This window comes from Calliphora vicina, chromosome 5 (genome assembly GCF_958450345.1).
Source record: "Calliphora vicina chromosome 5, idCalVici1.1, whole genome shotgun sequence".
Taxonomy (NCBI): Eukaryota; Metazoa; Arthropoda; class Insecta; order Diptera; family Calliphoridae; genus Calliphora; species Calliphora vicina.
In genome coordinates, this window is record NC_088784.1 from 99,557,305 (window position 1) to 99,574,323 (window position 17,019).

At 29.6% G+C, this 17,019-nt stretch overlaps 3 protein-coding genes across 3 annotated transcripts; 2 read left to right on the forward strand and 1 right to left on the reverse strand.

The window, feature by feature from the left end:
- The first annotated feature begins 4,136 nt into the window (after positions 1 to 4,136).
- On the forward strand, positions 4,137 to 11,419 carry wmd (serine-threonine kinase receptor-associated protein wmd). The gene is made up of 3 exons (XM_065511364.1): positions 4,137 to 4,940; positions 10,225 to 10,890; positions 10,952 to 11,419. The coding sequence occupies exons 1-3, from the start codon at positions 4,823 to 4,825 to the stop codon at positions 11,149 to 11,151; spliced, it is 984 nt and encodes a 327-aa protein (XP_065367436.1). The 5' UTR covers positions 4,137 to 4,822; the 3' UTR covers positions 11,152 to 11,419.
- A 370-nt stretch (positions 11,420 to 11,789) lies between these two features.
- AIMP3 (aaRS-interacting multifunctional protein 3) lies at positions 11,790 to 13,260 on the reverse strand. Its single transcript, XM_065511365.1, has 3 exons — positions 13,102 to 13,260; positions 12,696 to 12,998; positions 11,790 to 12,154 (listed from the first exon to the last, which is right to left on the reverse strand). The coding sequence occupies exons 1-3, from the start codon at positions 13,180 to 13,182 to the stop codon at positions 12,002 to 12,004; spliced, it is 537 nt and encodes a 178-aa protein (XP_065367437.1). The 5' UTR covers positions 13,183 to 13,260; the 3' UTR covers positions 11,790 to 12,001.
- A 1,048-nt stretch (positions 13,261 to 14,308) lies between these two features.
- Phax (phosphorylated adaptor for RNA export) lies at positions 14,309 to 16,871 on the forward strand. Its single transcript, XM_065514264.1, has 5 exons — positions 14,309 to 14,461; positions 14,572 to 15,412; positions 15,498 to 15,589; positions 16,119 to 16,395; positions 16,464 to 16,871. Exons 1-5 carry the CDS (start codon positions 14,411 to 14,413, stop codon positions 16,664 to 16,666), a joined length of 1,464 nt encoding a protein of 487 aa, XP_065370336.1. The 5' UTR covers positions 14,309 to 14,410; the 3' UTR covers positions 16,667 to 16,871.
- Positions 16,872 to 17,019: the final 148 nt, after the last annotated feature.

Sequence of the window (17,019 nt, forward strand, 5' to 3'; positions counted from 1 at the left end):
TAAACAAAATAAACTATACGTTATAATAAAAAAATTGTATACCTAATCCTATATAATAATAATTTCCAATTATTTGGAGAATAAATTATATTTCATAAATTTCTACAAAATTCAATATTTTCTTTTTCTTTCAGAATTTTAAATTGTGAGTGGTTATTGTTGGCAGTGGTGTGTATATATAATTTATATGCTCTTCTCTTAGGTGTTCCCAATCAAAATTACTAAAAATAAACTATGAACGTTAAAGTTTGTACATTGACAAGTCTTAATGAATAGACTTTCAAAGGATCACAATGAAATTATTCTGATACTTCTACTTCAGGATATTTATCCTGAGGAGCTATCAGATTCAGTTCATTGTGATGACAAACTAAAACAAAAAAAATAACTTTTGTTAAAAAAAAACATTTAGTGGTAATTTGTACGAATAAAGTTGACTTTAATCTGCAACTATTATGAACTTTATTTACCACTCTGAAAATTAGTCAATTACCTATATACCGTAGAAACTAATCTCATCATTCAAGTACAACAAACTTTTGGATTTTACATTTCACCAAAATGGCTACTTAAATGATTGAGATAATTTTCTATCGAGATTTTTGGTAATATTTCACTGGCTATTGTCATTTCAAAACTATTGGTCTATTGCTATGTGTTTTGATGTCACTACACACTATTCTTTCTACATAAACATTTTGCTTTACATTTGGGCGCCATACTGTTACGAGTCCCGAAAAGGCACCATAACGAATTAGTTGCCGACCAGCTCACACGCATGTATCTTACTCACGGTGCGAGAACCTCCCTTCGTTATGGCCCAAAGAACTGTCACAATAAATTATCAATCATTCTGTCTAAATATTAACATCAAATGGAACACCTATGAAGTGGAGTTAGATGTTTACTCCATTTTGCCCTTTCCCTTCCATAATCTCCCATACCTTCATATTTACGGGGATCCCTTTTTTTCCTCAAACCACACCACTTACCTTTAATAAACCACTCTGCTAACTAAGATTATTCCTGCATTTTAAGTGAATAACTTAATCATAACATGTTTCTTTTATTATATCGATTTGCTTAACGAATAAAAGGTGAACTAATATTATTAACTCTATTTAAAAAAATAACTATAAATCGAACTTTAATATATATTTATATAACAAAACAAATGCTTAACAATAATTCTTAAACTAATTAATTCCTGCCTCAACAAATACCGAAACTAGAACAATTAAATTTTCAAAAATCACAACAAAACAAATCCCTTTATATATTAGTTTCCTCATCAACTTATGCCCCAGCAATTTGTTAGGGGATTTACTTTTAAACCTAACCTAATATCAGCCTAAGAGAGCTCACTTAAACGATTTTCTTTCTGGCTTATTTATGCCTGATTTAAAATTTTTCTACCGGATTTGATGAGAACACTAAAACTGGGATAATAACTAAATTTTATGGAATAAAAAAAAGTCAGGTATTCATCGAAGAGCTAGGGTGCCTAATGACTAATTATAACAACAAACAAAAACACTAACGGCCATTCTCACAATGTACGATTAAAAGTTAACGTGAACTTTAACCGCAAGTTAGGCTAATTTGAATTTCACAATGTACGATTAATTCTTAACTGCCACTATTTAACAACAAAGTTGCTGTTAAATATAACCGAACAAATTTCGCCGGTTAGCATCTTAATTGTAAGAAATATAATAAAAGAACATGGAAAAACATTTATATTTTTGTAATATTTATAATTTTTAAAAGTGTAAAGCGAAGAAAAGTAAATTTTGCACGGGGTGATCCATATACCACCCGGATATTGCACTTACAAACCAAACAACAAATGTGCACTTTTGCTTGTTGGTTTTCAGTAATTGTTGTTCAGTTTGTTCTGTAAATTTTACAGTTAGGTACCTTAATATTTTTGAGTTTTATACGTTTTTTTTATTATACCACTAAGAAAACACAAACTATTATTTTTTATGCCGTCTTTTAGACAATTTTTTATATTTCAATCTTTCATTACACTATTTTTCGTAAACAAATGTATGCATTATTGCCATACTTTCTACTGAATGCTTTGGTTAAGTAATCAAATGATGGTGAAACGTAAATCGGTAACCGTTGGTTAAATGGTCCCCGTTAAACAAACCGACAGTTAGTTAATTTCCCGGTTAAAATGAAATAATCGTACATTGTGAAAATGGCCGTAAAACTAACAAACTTAAACTAAAGACGTTAATCGGGATTTTTAAAATGTATTTAAAAATGATCTGAGATAGATTAATATTGTTTTCTTAACTCTAATCACTTCCCTGTTTATAATGGGTTTTCCTTTGGTGATGTAATACCTCATATAATTAGAATTTGTTGTGCTGTTGTTGCGTTTTGTAACTTCTCCCAAAAAAAATGTTGTAGTCCCCTTTTTTATTCTGGCCCTGCTCCAGTTATGGGGGACTAAGAGTTTTAATTGTCTGGTTGAATAGTGCAGGGATTTCCTCAATTTCCTGTTGCAGAATCTAACCTGCTATAAGTAATAAAATTAATCAGCACTCATCTATCAAATAGGCTAAGACAATTTATCTTACCTTTACTTATTTGGCAAGTTTATTTTCAATTCACAGTTTATTTGAAATTCACTATTTAGATGTTTTCCTTTTTTCTTATTGTTTAATTTAAATTTCTATTCTTTTTTTTTCAAATATTTAATTTATTAAAAAAAATTGTAGGTATACACAGGGACTGTTGGTTATCTTCTATCTCTTTAAGATGGCCGAGCAAAAACTTATATTTATACCCTATATGTTCCAAGAATTTATATTCCAATTGGGCCTATTATATTTATGCTCCTTTAAATCATATATTCATCGTATTCTCACATCGCTTACCCAACCATCCTTTTCTAATTTTCCCACAATTTGTTTATAAACATTGAATAGCCTTATTCGAATTTAACGAACTATCAACATTTATATTCATTCATAAAATTCTACCTACACATTTCTCTCACACTGTGTCTGAGTACTTTCATTATATCACATCTGGTAACCCCTTTTTACTACTACAGATGTTTGCGGCGAATTCATTACATGTGAGAACTTGATACAAAACCAAGGCGTATTTAACAAGGTGACAGCAGTGGCGAATTGAAATAAATACAGGCGAATTCACTTATTTTTTATATATAGAGTTTGACATACGGGCGTACGGGCGGATATTTTTTATATATGTAGTTTGACATTTGTGCGTGCTATTTCTATAATCAGCTGTGCTGCCGATGGCACCTTATTAAATGCACCTTGATACAAAACATTAATTAATGACAACAAAGAAGCAGACAGAACATAAGCTGAGGGTAAGTATTTATTAAAATATATTATAATTAATAGTTATTAAATTTTCTTTTCTTTTCAGGAATGCTGGTAAAACTGTATCGTTTCAACCTAATTGGATTATCTTTACTAATTTGTTTCTTTTCTTCTTTTTTTTCAGGTATTTGAGTTTGGGAAAGGTTGTGGCTTAACTCCACCACATGACTTTTAGACCATTCCCAGGTTGGTGTTTCCACTGCGAGCTGACCACTCGCATACTCTCCTGGTGGAACCCTTATCAAATAGGCCACTGAGCCAATAAATATCTGTAGATAGAAACTAACATCAAACCAAAACAAAAAAAATACTAACATTAGAATTAACCCAAAAATTTTCCTCATAATAGGGTACGGCCACGATCAAGGCAGTCAGAACTGCTGGCCAACTGGGATAGTACCCCCCCACGCAAAATTTTTCTTTAATCCCCATAGGCGTAATGTCAAGTGGATTTTGCTAAAGGGCACTGCAACAACTATTATTTGCTGCATATCTGTAATAATCTGTGTAGTATATATAACCGTTGGGGTTTGCTGAAAAGCTCACTACTTTCTCTATAACTTGTATACAAAAACTTCTCTAATAAAAATTGTTTCGGTGAACGTTAAATTCGTTGGTACTAATTTTAATTTTTTTAAATTAATGTCTACCGAAAGTTTGTTTCAATTTTTTACAGTGTATTTATTCTATCCACCACTACAATAAGAAAACGCAAACCGAAAACAACAATAAAAATGCACGAATTCACCACATACTTGTCATTCGCTTTGTTCATTTATTCGGGTTCACGTCAAGTCGGTAACGTAGAAAAAATTCATTTCATTTTTGTTTTTTTACAAACTCACACTCAAATGCAAAATAATTTAAATTTTTTACATAATTCTCATCAATAAAAAGTATAAATTTTCAAGTATTTTTGATTGAAAGTGCAAAAAATTTTAATAAAAATTTAATTTGGGACAAACAAAAAAATATAAAAGAAGGAATCTGAAAAAATCAACTTCTTTTGCAAAGAGAAACAGCAGCTGAAAAATCAACAACAACAAAAACGACGACTGACAAACTAAAAAGCACACCACTACCAACATCACCATTAATAACAAAATTAAAAGAAAAAGGAAAAATATTACAAAAAATTTATTAAAGGAAAAACAAAAAAGGTGATTTTTTGCCAGACAACTAAAAAAATATATTGCAAGGATTATTTAAGTAATTGGAGAATTTTGTAAATTAGAAGAAATAACTTTAATATCACATAAGTAATTAAATAAAAAAGTGCATTAAGACTGATTGTTATAAAAATCAATTTAAAACAAAATACACAAAATTAAAAGTTTATAAAATTTGTAAAAAAAAAGTAAAAAACTTGAATTATAAGTACATATTTAATACTCGAGAGTAGTGTACTTTGTATTTATTTATCAACGTTAATAATAGTGTTAGAAAAAATGACCACAAATCTTCGTCAGATTCCCTTAACTTGCAGTGGACACACTCGCCCTGTAGTGCATTTGGATTTTAGTGACATTTGTGATAGTGGATACTTTTTAATATCGGCGTGCAAAGGTAAGTTTATATCTATAAAATGATTTAATTAATTTATGTATTAAAAAATTGTTTGTGAAAAGGCGGCAATTGGCCGGACCATTAGAATAAGTCGAAAAGCAACTTTATAATACTCTTAAAATCCTGCCTTCTCTTACTGAATGTATTCAAATCGCGGTTGAAATTGTATTGGGGCCAGATTTATTAATTGCGTTCAGCAAGCGGTTGTCCCTGCAATGGTCAAGCTTATACACTAGTTTTCCAATATTTTGTTTACTTTTTGAGCAATTGAATTCAATCTGTTCAACTCAATAGTATTGAAATATTAAAAGTTATTATTAAAATATGATAAAAAAAACAAGTTTATTTTATATTATTATAAGTAGTAATATTTATGTAGTTAATAATAACGCTGATTGATGGCAGCCAATACAAACAATGGTCTAAACTTCTGTTTCAAAAATATCTCAGTATTTAGGTCAATGTATGTATGGATTTGCTATTTTTTTTAGAAAGCTGGTTTAAATTTATACAATTTAATAAAATTTATAGGTATACTGTAATAAATTTATTTAATATTATTATTATTTTGAACCAGCTGTACTTTTTATTTCAACAGCTTACTTTTTGTTTTTGGCAATTTACATAGCTTTTCACGCCGTATTTTCAGCCGCTTTATCAAAATATTCTTTGTACTTTTGTGGATATCTTTTATCCTTGGCCCAACAAATTATTATTTTTTTAATCACGTTAGCTTTTAAAAATATGTCAGATATATTATCTTTCCTAAATCATTCATTTACAAGTGTTAATTCGGTCAAACAAAAATCCAATATGGACTTTCAAAAAAATAGCAAAATAGGCAAAATAGGAAGGTTCATCGTCACACTGTTTCAAAAGCCATTAAACAGTATAAGGAAGACTTGAACATTGAATCTGGATCAGGAAGAACAAAAGGTCTAACAGATATTGGTAAGGCAAATGAAGTCGAACAACTCTTTCGAAGAGCACCGAACACTTCTATCAACAGAGCGAAAGCTAATGCGGCAAAGATCTTAAAAACAAAAGAACGAACGAAAAATTCAGGTAAAATTTTGCAAAAAATACACCTGTTGTGTGATGGATGATAATGAATCTTAGTAACTGGCAGACTTTTCACAACTTCCGGGTCAAAATTTGTATGTGCCTTATGGACGAGGAAATGTTCAAGAACAATACCGGCCAAAAAAACATATTCAAACAATAATGTCAATTTTGTACCATGCAAATCCACCAACCAAAGGTAACGGAAGCAACTATAAAATCTTTAATAGGACGATTTCCGGAAAAAGTGGATAAATTTATAAACACCGAGTAAAATGCTTTGTTTAATGAATTTGTACTCTTTATGTAAACAATAAAGACTAAAGAGAAAATGTCATTAGTCAAAAGTAGCTAAAAATTAGAAAAATATTTTTAGAAAAAATCATTTGTTTGTGAAAACTTTTATTTTCGGTCACAAAAGGAAATTGTGGAAAAGACCATATCAATGTTTTTTTTATAAAAGACTTATTGAGCAAAAAAGATTTTCTTCATTTGTTTTTGTCAAGTTAAAATATTTTCCATGATAGGTATACGATTTTGAAGAAAACTTTTTTAAAAAAATATCCTTAATTTTAATTTCATTAAAAAAAGTAATTTTATTTTTTCAAAATAATGTTAGTTTTATTAAATTAAAATTGTAAAGTCCTTTCAGATGAGTATTTTTTTTAAATTAGTAAAAAAAAATTCTTAAAATTATGTTTTTGAAGAAAAAATATTTAGTTAAATTTTTTAAAAAAAAAAGGTTTTAAGAATAAAATGTTTGGTAAAAAAATGTAATGTTTGCTAAAAAAAATATTTTAGGCGACAAAAAAATCGGGTTAAAAAATATATTTCGACCTATTGTCTGTCGATCCTAATTTCTATGGCGCAGGAAAGGTATTTGAAATTTGATATCAATTGATATCCATATTGTTTATGCACATATGTGAGACGAATTTCCAGATTTTAAATAGCAACTGAACCAGGTCTATACCCGATATATTGATGTATCATTTGGGTTGGTATGTTATTTGTTGACATTGACAATTCCACACGGACCGGTCTATATTAACTCCGCTATCTATAACGATGAAAAATGTTTAAATTACAAACTAGACAGATGGGTTCTTTATACACCTGTATAAATGCGTCTTGATCCCAACAATAGAGTTGTCAAAATCGGTTATTGAATTATTCAAGAAAACATTATTTTTATTTTTCTGGGTTTTAAAGAAATTGCGGTTTTCGAATTAATTTTGAATATTTCAAAATCACTTTTTGTTTAACAATAAAAAGTATTTGTAAAACTATATATTTCTGTATTCAGTCATAATTTATGTAACGTGTCGAATATTTGACAACATCTTGATTTGTATATGTATTTGATAATTTGTATCAATGTATGCATTTTTAATTAACTATTCGAAAACTGTATTTTATAATATGTTGAATAGTTGACAACTCTTTGCTAAAATTTCTAAACAGATTGTAGATTTATATATTTGACAGACATTCAGATTTTACTAAAGTACGTACGCCTTTCTAAATATATGCTGTCTGAAATATTCACTTTCGTTAAATGATTTCATTATGTAAATGTGATGTAATTTTAGAATTTCCGACAAATGTTTATGTCAACTTTTGCGAATATTTGTTCTTATACACTTTTGTTGCTTTTTATTTTGTTTTAGTGCGTTATTTTTCCTGATTTGTTTCAACAACAAGTTTTGTTGTTTTATTTCAATTTTATTAAAAAAAAAAGTTTATTTGAAATTAATTATTTTCTTTATTGTGTTTGTAAAACTGACTGACGTTTTATTAAAGAGCAGCGTCTACAGCAGCAATCTGAAGTATGTATATAGTTATTGTAATTAATTTCCTTTAAGTGAGAGATGTTTGCTGGTGCTGCTTTTATGGCTGCTGTTGTTGATGATTGTTGTTATTGATTCGTTGATAAACTCGTTGCACATACGGGAAGCACCTTGAAATTTCCCATGTTTTTTTTAATTATTATTGTGAGAGCTTTAAAATATAAAAAAATATATATGTATATACATATACACTTTTTTGTAAACTATTTTAATAAATTTGTAGAAAGCAAAATAAACATTTTTATTTTACAATATTATTAAACTATAGTAACTCATTATTTAAATAACTTTTCTTTGTTTTAAGATTTTAGCTGTGTATTTTTTTTTAAATTTTTATTTGTCTGTTAATGATTTCTGTTTTTGTTTTTATTTTTATTTATTTATTTGAAACATACAACAAGTCACATACATATTCGTTCATTTGTTCTTGCTCACCTTGATTACACAGAATATTATGAAATTTATATAAAAATCTTGAATGTATATTCAATTTTAATAAAATTATTTTGCTTAACCCATTATTTAAACTTAACATACATACTATAGCTTTCATATTTTAAATTAGAAATGTAAATATGTTAATTATTTATGAATATTTGCGTAAATTTACAGTTAGACTCAGAATATTTTTTTTTTATAATATTTGCATTATACTTACTTGAAATAGTAATTTTGATCGTATTTCATTTGAATAATTTTGAACAGCAGTTAATAAATTTAACATTTATAAAGCCTGATCAGAACTGTCTTTTTTTTTTCCTAAGTACAGTATTTTGTGAACAGGTTTTTAATGTCTCAAAAATTCATTATTTTTCTTTTCTTTAAACATATGTTGGACAAAGTAAATTGTAATCAGTGAAGTAAATTTAGAAATGTTTGAAAAATTTTGAATTTTAGTTTTTATTTTGAACTATTAGGTTTGGTTGGGTAAGGGTGGTTTGGTTGTAGGAGTACAATCCGCATTTAGCCAAATTGGTTCATTGTGTTAAAACGCATATACGCATATAAATCAGAGTCTTCACTCGAGCTGGTTATAAATCTTATAATAAAACTCCCGGGGAATTTTTATTCAGAATTGGGCTGTATAAATTCTGGATCGTTATAGATAGCGAAGTCGATATAGCCATGTCCGTCTGAATGTTGAAATCAACTATCCGTAGCCCCCAAATAACTTACATGATTCATACATTAATATATCGGTAATTCTTCCGACTCGGTTGCTATTTAAAATCTATCTGGATTACTAAGGCATTAATATAGACAATATGGATATCCAATAATAGATATTTATTAAAGACCTTTGCAACAGCGTATATAAGTCCAAAGTAAGTCGGACCTACAATTGGTCAAAATCGGAAAAAATATTTTTTCAACAAATTTTTTTAAAAAAAAAATAAAAAAAAACTTATTTTTTAATTAAAATTTTTTTTTTGGAAAAATTAAAAATTTATAAACATTTTTTCGCTAATTAATTAAAAAAAAAATTTGAAATTTTGTATACCTAAAAATATTTACCATTTTTTTTTAAGTAAAATTTTATGATAAGTGTGACACAGCCGAATATGGCTCTGTTACTTGATTTATCTATATCTGGATTACTAAGTCATTTACATTGATATCTAATGATAGACATTTCAAAGACCTTTCCAGCGACATTTATAACGCCATAGAAGTTCGTACCAAAAAAGGATTGAATTCAGGAAAAATATTTTTTAACTCGACTTAAAAAAAAAAAAAATTTCCAAAAAAATTTTTTTAAGTCGAGTTAAAAATAATTTTTCAAAAAAAATGTTCCCAGATTTCATCACCGACGAGAAACCCAGTTATTAATTTAAAGTTAGAGCCTTAAAGCTAAATTCTCTTAAATGTTAGTAAATTATAGATTTGAATTATTTTAATTTAGTATGTACTACTATATCTTTAGAATCGTTAATATTACCGGTAGTATAAGTAAACAAATGTAATCTCTCAATTATTAAGTTTTTACATTTAGATCGGACACGCAAAAAGATTAAAAATATCAGCAAAAAGCAACAACAAACAAAAAAAGCGATGTAATTTTTAAAAAGCTTTATTTTACTCTTGACAGACAATGCAATTTGTGTTGTATGTTTAAAATGTATAGACAGACAAACTAGTCGATACCTGAAGTTGTTGTTGCTGTTATTGTGTGCATTTTGTATAATGTGTGTAAGCGGTGGGGCTATCAGGTCGTTGGCATTGAGGCAAGTCATTGAGTCAAGGTTGTTTCCGCAAACTATAATTTTACAAAAGTGAAAAAATAAATCTAAAAGCTTTTTAATGAACGTTCTTTTTGTTTGGCTTATTTATTGAATAATTGAAAACTCAATGTATTATTTTGTAAATTCTAGATGGCAGCCCGATGTTACGGCAGGGTGATACCGGCGATTGGGTCGGTACATTTGAGGGTCATAAGGGAGCTGTGTGGGGTGTAGCCCTAAATAAAAACGCCACATTGGCAGCTTCAGGTGCTGCAGATTTTACGGGAAAAGTATGGAATGCCATAACAGGCGGAGAACTGCATAGTTTCCAACATAAACACATTGTCAAATCAGTGGCATTTGATACAACTTCCGAGAATATAGTGACTGGCAGCAATGAAAAGTTGGTACGTGTCTTTAATCTCGAACAGCCCCAGGCCGAGCCAGAAATGTATAACGGTCATACAGGTGCCATTAAAAGGGCTCTATTCTGTCGCAACGACAAGTGCATTATATCGGCAGCTGATGATAAAACGGTGCGCTTGTGGGATCGTTTGACAGGCAACGAAGTTCAACGTCTTTCATTCCCCAATAATCCGAATAGTTTAGAGATCTCCGCTGACAATCATATACTCACCATAACTCACGGTTCCAGTATTAGTTTTTTGGAGGTGGAAACGTTGAAGAAACTCAAAGAAGTTAAAGTTCCCACTAATGTCTCATCGGCCAGTTTGCATCCGGATAAACATGTGTTTGTGTGTGGTGGCGAAGATTTTAAAATGTATAAATTTGATTACATAACTGGCAATGAAATCGGTGAGTTTAACTTGGTAAACTTGATTATAATGAATCATTATAAAATTGTTTTATCTTACAGAATCTTTTAAGGGACACTTTGGTCCTGTTCACTCAGTGAAATTTTCACCAGATGGTGAATTGTATGCCAGTGGTTCTGAAGATGGTACTCTGCGTTTATGGCAAACTACTGTGGGCAAAACTTATGGTCTCTGGAAATGTACTGAACCTAATGAATTGAATAATTCTTTAAATTCGCCCCGTGAAGTACATGCTAATTAATTTTTATTAAACCTCCAACCCATTTTTCTTTTATATTTGTAATTTTTTATATATTTTTTTGTTTAACTGCCAAAATTCCCATTACTATTGTTAATGTTTAGTTATTTAACATTAACAAGAAACAAGCAAAAAAAAAAATCGTAAAATATTTTTTTTATTTTTCTAATTCCTATCTGCTGCTATTTCTCATATAATTTAAGATTTGTATTTGAATATTTGTCCTTAATGTGGAACAAAAAATTATAAACCATTGGAATTAAACACGAAATGTTGTTTTTATTACTAAAATAAGTAGACGTATTGTTTTCTAGCATCACATTTTTTGTGAAAAAAAGTTTTTTAAATTCTGGCGGATATGGCTTACATTGACTTTGATATCTATAACGATTGAAATCTACAAAATTATTGTCAACTTATTTTTAATTAATTTAAATCGGTATGAAATTTCTGCCGTGTAAACTCTGGCCATTCCGGTGCGTAGAACCGCCTGTCGTGGGAATGCCAAATCGGTAGTCAACCTAGCTTACATGGAAGAGTGCTATATTCGACAGTGCCGAATTTTATATGCCCTTTACATTAGTGTACATATAAACGTTATTTTAGCTTCAAAAATATTAATATTATAAAAAATAAAACAATTTTATTTATCAGAAATTATACAATTATAATTTTATTTTAACAAATTGTTTAAAACTTCGATGATTTAAATTATATCTTAAAAAAATGTGAGAGTTTTTTTATAAATGCCTTTTTATGTCGATTATAAATAAGAAGAAAGAAAATAAATATTGCTTTAATTATATTTTGAAACAAAATGAAAGTACATAATTATTAGAATTATAACTGCCTATTAGACATGAGTACCAGTGGCCCAGCCGTGCAAGTAGATTGTTGTAAAGTTTAATAAACCGCCATCTTGACGGACTTCGGGCAATTGCTGCAGATGATCAAACCACCGAGATAAATTCAAATAATTTTCTTTTTCGATTGGGGAAAGAGATTTCTACAAAATAAAAAATAGAAAATTGTTAAATGATGATAACTAATCATATAATTTATAGATAGTTTATTAAATGCTTCAATGTCAACTGTAGTTAGAACATATCGTCACAGGAGAGACAAAAAATTAAAAAATAAAATGTAAAGTGTTCTTTCTTTAATAAAGTCGGTAGTTTTAAAAATAGAAAGCTAAACATTTGTGAAGTCGTGCGACTTAAAGTGCTGTACCATTTCAGGTGACGATATGGATGTATTCATCAAATACTAATACAAATATTTCATATTTTTCAAATTGTATTGTTCTTTCTTTAATAAAGTCGGTAGTTTTAAAAATAGAAAGCTAAACATTTGTGAAGGCGTGCGACTTAAAGTGCTGTACCATTTCAGGTGACGATATGGATGTATTCATCAAATACTAATACAAATATTTCATATTTTTCAAATTGTATTTTCATGCATAATTTTTTTGATGCAGTTCAACCGATTTTATTGGTTACATTTCATCGTTTGGTGTTACTTTTTCATAATAATGGATTAAAACTTACCACTAAATCATAAATGGCATAGAAGACCGCTAAATCAGCCAATGTGAGAAAATGTCCCACCAAATACGATTGTTTCAAAAACATCTTGTTAAAATCCCTCAATAATTGTTGGGCAATGTGCTTATCCTTTGAGCCAGGTGCCACGTAAAGAACAGCAAATTCAATCCATTGATAAACCTGAGCCTCTACTTCACGTGTTTGATAGCTATTGGTAGCAATGTTTGATTTCGATTCTTTGGCCAAACTATTAAGAATGGTAGCATATCCTGATACCGATTTGTTGTTGAGAGTGCGTGTTACCACCTAAAGTGACATATGTATGTTGCATACAAAAAGACAAAAATTAAGTAACAAGGTCAAGGAAAAACTAATAAAAATGGAATAATAGATATTTCATCGTTCATACCTGTTCCTCATTTAGTTGCACTTTACCCAAAGGTACTTGCAAACATTTGGCAATTTTGGAAACAGCTTCAACTTCACACATTGTAAATTAAAGGATTTTAATTAATAAATACAATTTTTATTGAGAAATTTTTAGCGAAGTACACGCTTTTTGATTCTCTTTTCTGGTTTGTTTTTAGAATATTAACCAGTGATGGTATTTTAGCGTTATATCCAACTAATGTAGCGATTTTGTAAGCAATGCTAAACGGAGTATTTGATTTAAGGCCTTATTCAAGGCGAATTTGAAAAGTTGAAAGCAGTGGTGAATGACATATCAAGATTTGTGAATCTATCATTTATTTATTTCAAACAGTAATATAAAAAGCCTCAATAATAACAAAATGCCTCAATTTTGTTCCTTCTATTGTTTTGGACCACAAAATAAGAATGAGCATCAATCTAGATCATGACAATAGCTTGTGTTGATAGCTCTTTTAATTATAAGCATAAAAACGTGAGCAATTTTACCTGCTCTAACTTAGTTTAGAAGTTATAGGGCTTTACTATCATTATATAAATTAATTATAAATTGTTTAATTCGTACAATTTGTGTTAAGCTTTATTTATATTTATAATTTATATTTTTATTAATTAAATTCATTAATTAAATTTTTTGTAAAAAATTTTTATTAAGTAGAAATTTATAACCGATTATGGCCAATAAGCTAGGTTGTTGAAAATAATAATTAAATAAAAAAAAAAAAATAAAAAAAATAAATTATAAATAAATCATCAGATATATAATATGGTACAATTTAATAACACTCTGAACCAAAAACTACCGAAATAACAGCAAATACTATCACCGCTTAATTACCGTTACCGAAATAAACCAAATTACTGTTACCTTTTAACCGTTTCGAATAGGTAGCAAACCTTGGAAATTTGGTTAATAATTTAAAGTTATTTTGTATGTAAAAATTAAAAAGTATACACTAAATGGTCGTTACAAATAAAAAAGAGTTTTACAGATAAATGTGTAAATTTTATAATTTTCTTTAAAAAAAACATTTATTCCGAGAAGAGAACTATATGTAGTGAAGATTTAAAAACGCAACACAAATTGTCAATTTGCAAATTTATCTGGCAGCACTGATTGTAAAGAAAACAAAATAAAAGAAGAAACAAAATTTTTGACAGGTTGTTTTTGTTGTTCCGAGGGGTGCATTCATTTTTAATGTGATTGCAAAAAAAAATATTTTTGTATGAAAAAATTTTAAAAATACATACATAGTATTTATTAAAATCTCAAATTTATTATAAAAACGATGATGGATGCCGAGTTATCTCTAAATGATGTGGACATAGAGGATGGAGAGGTAAGTAGAAATAAATTAAGATACATGCATTCGAAAAAAATTCAGTGCATCATACCAAAAACTTCAAATTGATTATGACGGTCACTTACCTTTTTTATACTAAACAAAAGCTTTCAGATACATCAGAAGAAGTGTACACCCCACTCCAAAGGCCAGCATCACTGACCCACAATACAACTACTACCGCAGCACCAGTATTAACATTGAGAACTGATGCGAAATGCACAAAAATGGATGCCGATGGTGCAGAAGAAGACAAAACAACTAAAGCAATAAATAATCTTGATGATGAAGATGAATGCCAAAGTGATGATTATTCCTCATCGTCGGGAGACTCATCGGATACATGTTTAGATAAGGGAAATAAAGACAAGAAGATTAAAAATAAAAAACGTCATATTAAACGCACCGTTATGGTACGTATACATCCCACCTCGGATGGTGCTGAACAGAAAAAAACTCAGTTCAAAAAGTACGATATTTGGACAGCTGCTCTGCAAGAAGAGGCTCTCACAGAAAATATGCGTGGCTGTGATGTCACCCGGAATGGTTTTAATGATCGTAGTGTAGAAAATTATGATTTTTCCTTGCGATATAGTTTGAATGGGGAAAATAGCCTTAAAAGGCGTCTATCAAATTCCAACGACGATCTTTCCGACAACGATCAGCCTCCACCACACAGTAAACGCCAAAAACCTTCGAGTCGAGCCGATGTCAACGAGTCGTCTACGTCCTCTTCATCATCCTCCAGACGACCAGTACACGAGCGTTTGGGCAAACGTAGAGATATCAGTGGACGTCGACGTTCGTCTCCACATAGCGGTGGCTCGGACTCGAATTCATATGTCCCCAAGCATATAGAAGACTTGGAAGAAATAGAAGGGCGTGCATCTGTTGAGGTGGCTAGAGAAATTGCTATGAAACTACGCGAAGAGAAAGATGATCTATTAGGTAAAATAAAAAGAATTGAAATTTTGTTTTTTTATACATATGTATTTATAATTCAAAAATATGTTTCCATTTTTTTTACTTTCAGTACGTGTCGTAGAAGTTTTGGGTACAGAATTGCCTTTAAAGATCTATAAAGAAACGCAACGTATAGAGGCCGAAGGCGGCATGACAATAAAGGTAAGTAAATAAAGGGAATATGTATATGAACATGCAAATGTTATTTGAACTCATTGAATTGCCTCTGCCACTTAAAATCTTAAATAGCTCCTAAATATTTTTTTAATTAATCGCAAATTGTGTCTGGTTTGATTAACAACTCCTGAGTCGTGCAATTAGGCGCGTTTTCGTTTGTTTGCCTTCGACAATTTTGCGTCTCACTCTTGCGGCTTCGTGATTCCGGTTCCTGATCTACGTCGTTTACACCAACCGCGTGTCTTTTAATTTGGAAAAACCCTGGTGGAGACCATTAAAACTCTTAGACCATTTAAAACTCATAGGACTTTAAGAAACCGAACTTCGAAACGAAAACCTTGTGACTACTTTATTCCATAAAATATTTAACGAGATTATTCATACGAGTAATCAAATAAATTTTAAAAATTATTCGATCACTCGAATAATAAAATAAATTATGAACTTTTATTCTATTAAATTAAAATCCGAATAATTGATTCAATAAATATCACCAATATTATTATTTTTGCAGAATGGTCAACGAAGACGTACTCCAGGTGGAGTATTTCTTTTTCTTTTAAAACATCACGATTCACTTAAAGCAGAAGATCTTAAAGCTATATTCTCAGAAGATCGCAATAATGCTAATAAAAAACAGAAAGATTATAAAGCAATTATGCGCGATCGTAAAGTAAAAGAACTTAAAAAACGTCTATGTGAACAAGGCGCCGAATTGCCCAGCCTAAATACACGCAAAGAACTGATGTTACTGGGAGACGAGATTAATCAAAATCAAAACGATGGAAATTGTAAGTCATTTTGCGAAATTATATAAATAATTTTCAGTTCTTAAAAAATATATTTTTGTATTTTTCAGTATCAAATCCTCCGCCATCACCTGAAGCCTATGAACATCTTGAACTGGATTTAAAATCTATACCAATTAATCATGTAACCAATGATGTTGAGGTAGACGTTGCGGAAAAACCTTCAACATCGCATGGCATTGAGTCAAAAACATTACAAACTTATGAAGACGATTTTTTGGACGTTAACTGTGGAGATATGGACTTTTTTTAAGCAAAATTTAGCCAAGTTTTTTTTACAGTGTACAGCACTATGTTTTTATTTTATTCTGTAATTACACTAAAGTGTAAACATATTAAAATGAATAGTAATTATAATATAATAAATAATAATTAATTTTGTAAAAAATAAGAGTTGTTAAATTAAAATAACAATAAATTATATTAATAAAATTTTATAATAAAAACTGAAAAGTGAAGGCAACCCTTGTTTTTATGGGTATTAATGAACACCGCCACCTGAAATAGGGGGAAATTTTCAATTTGGCTTTTCTACATTCATCTGCATCTATCTACACATGACAGCTGTTTTTTCTTCATTTTAGTGCATTCTTTTTGATACCCAAG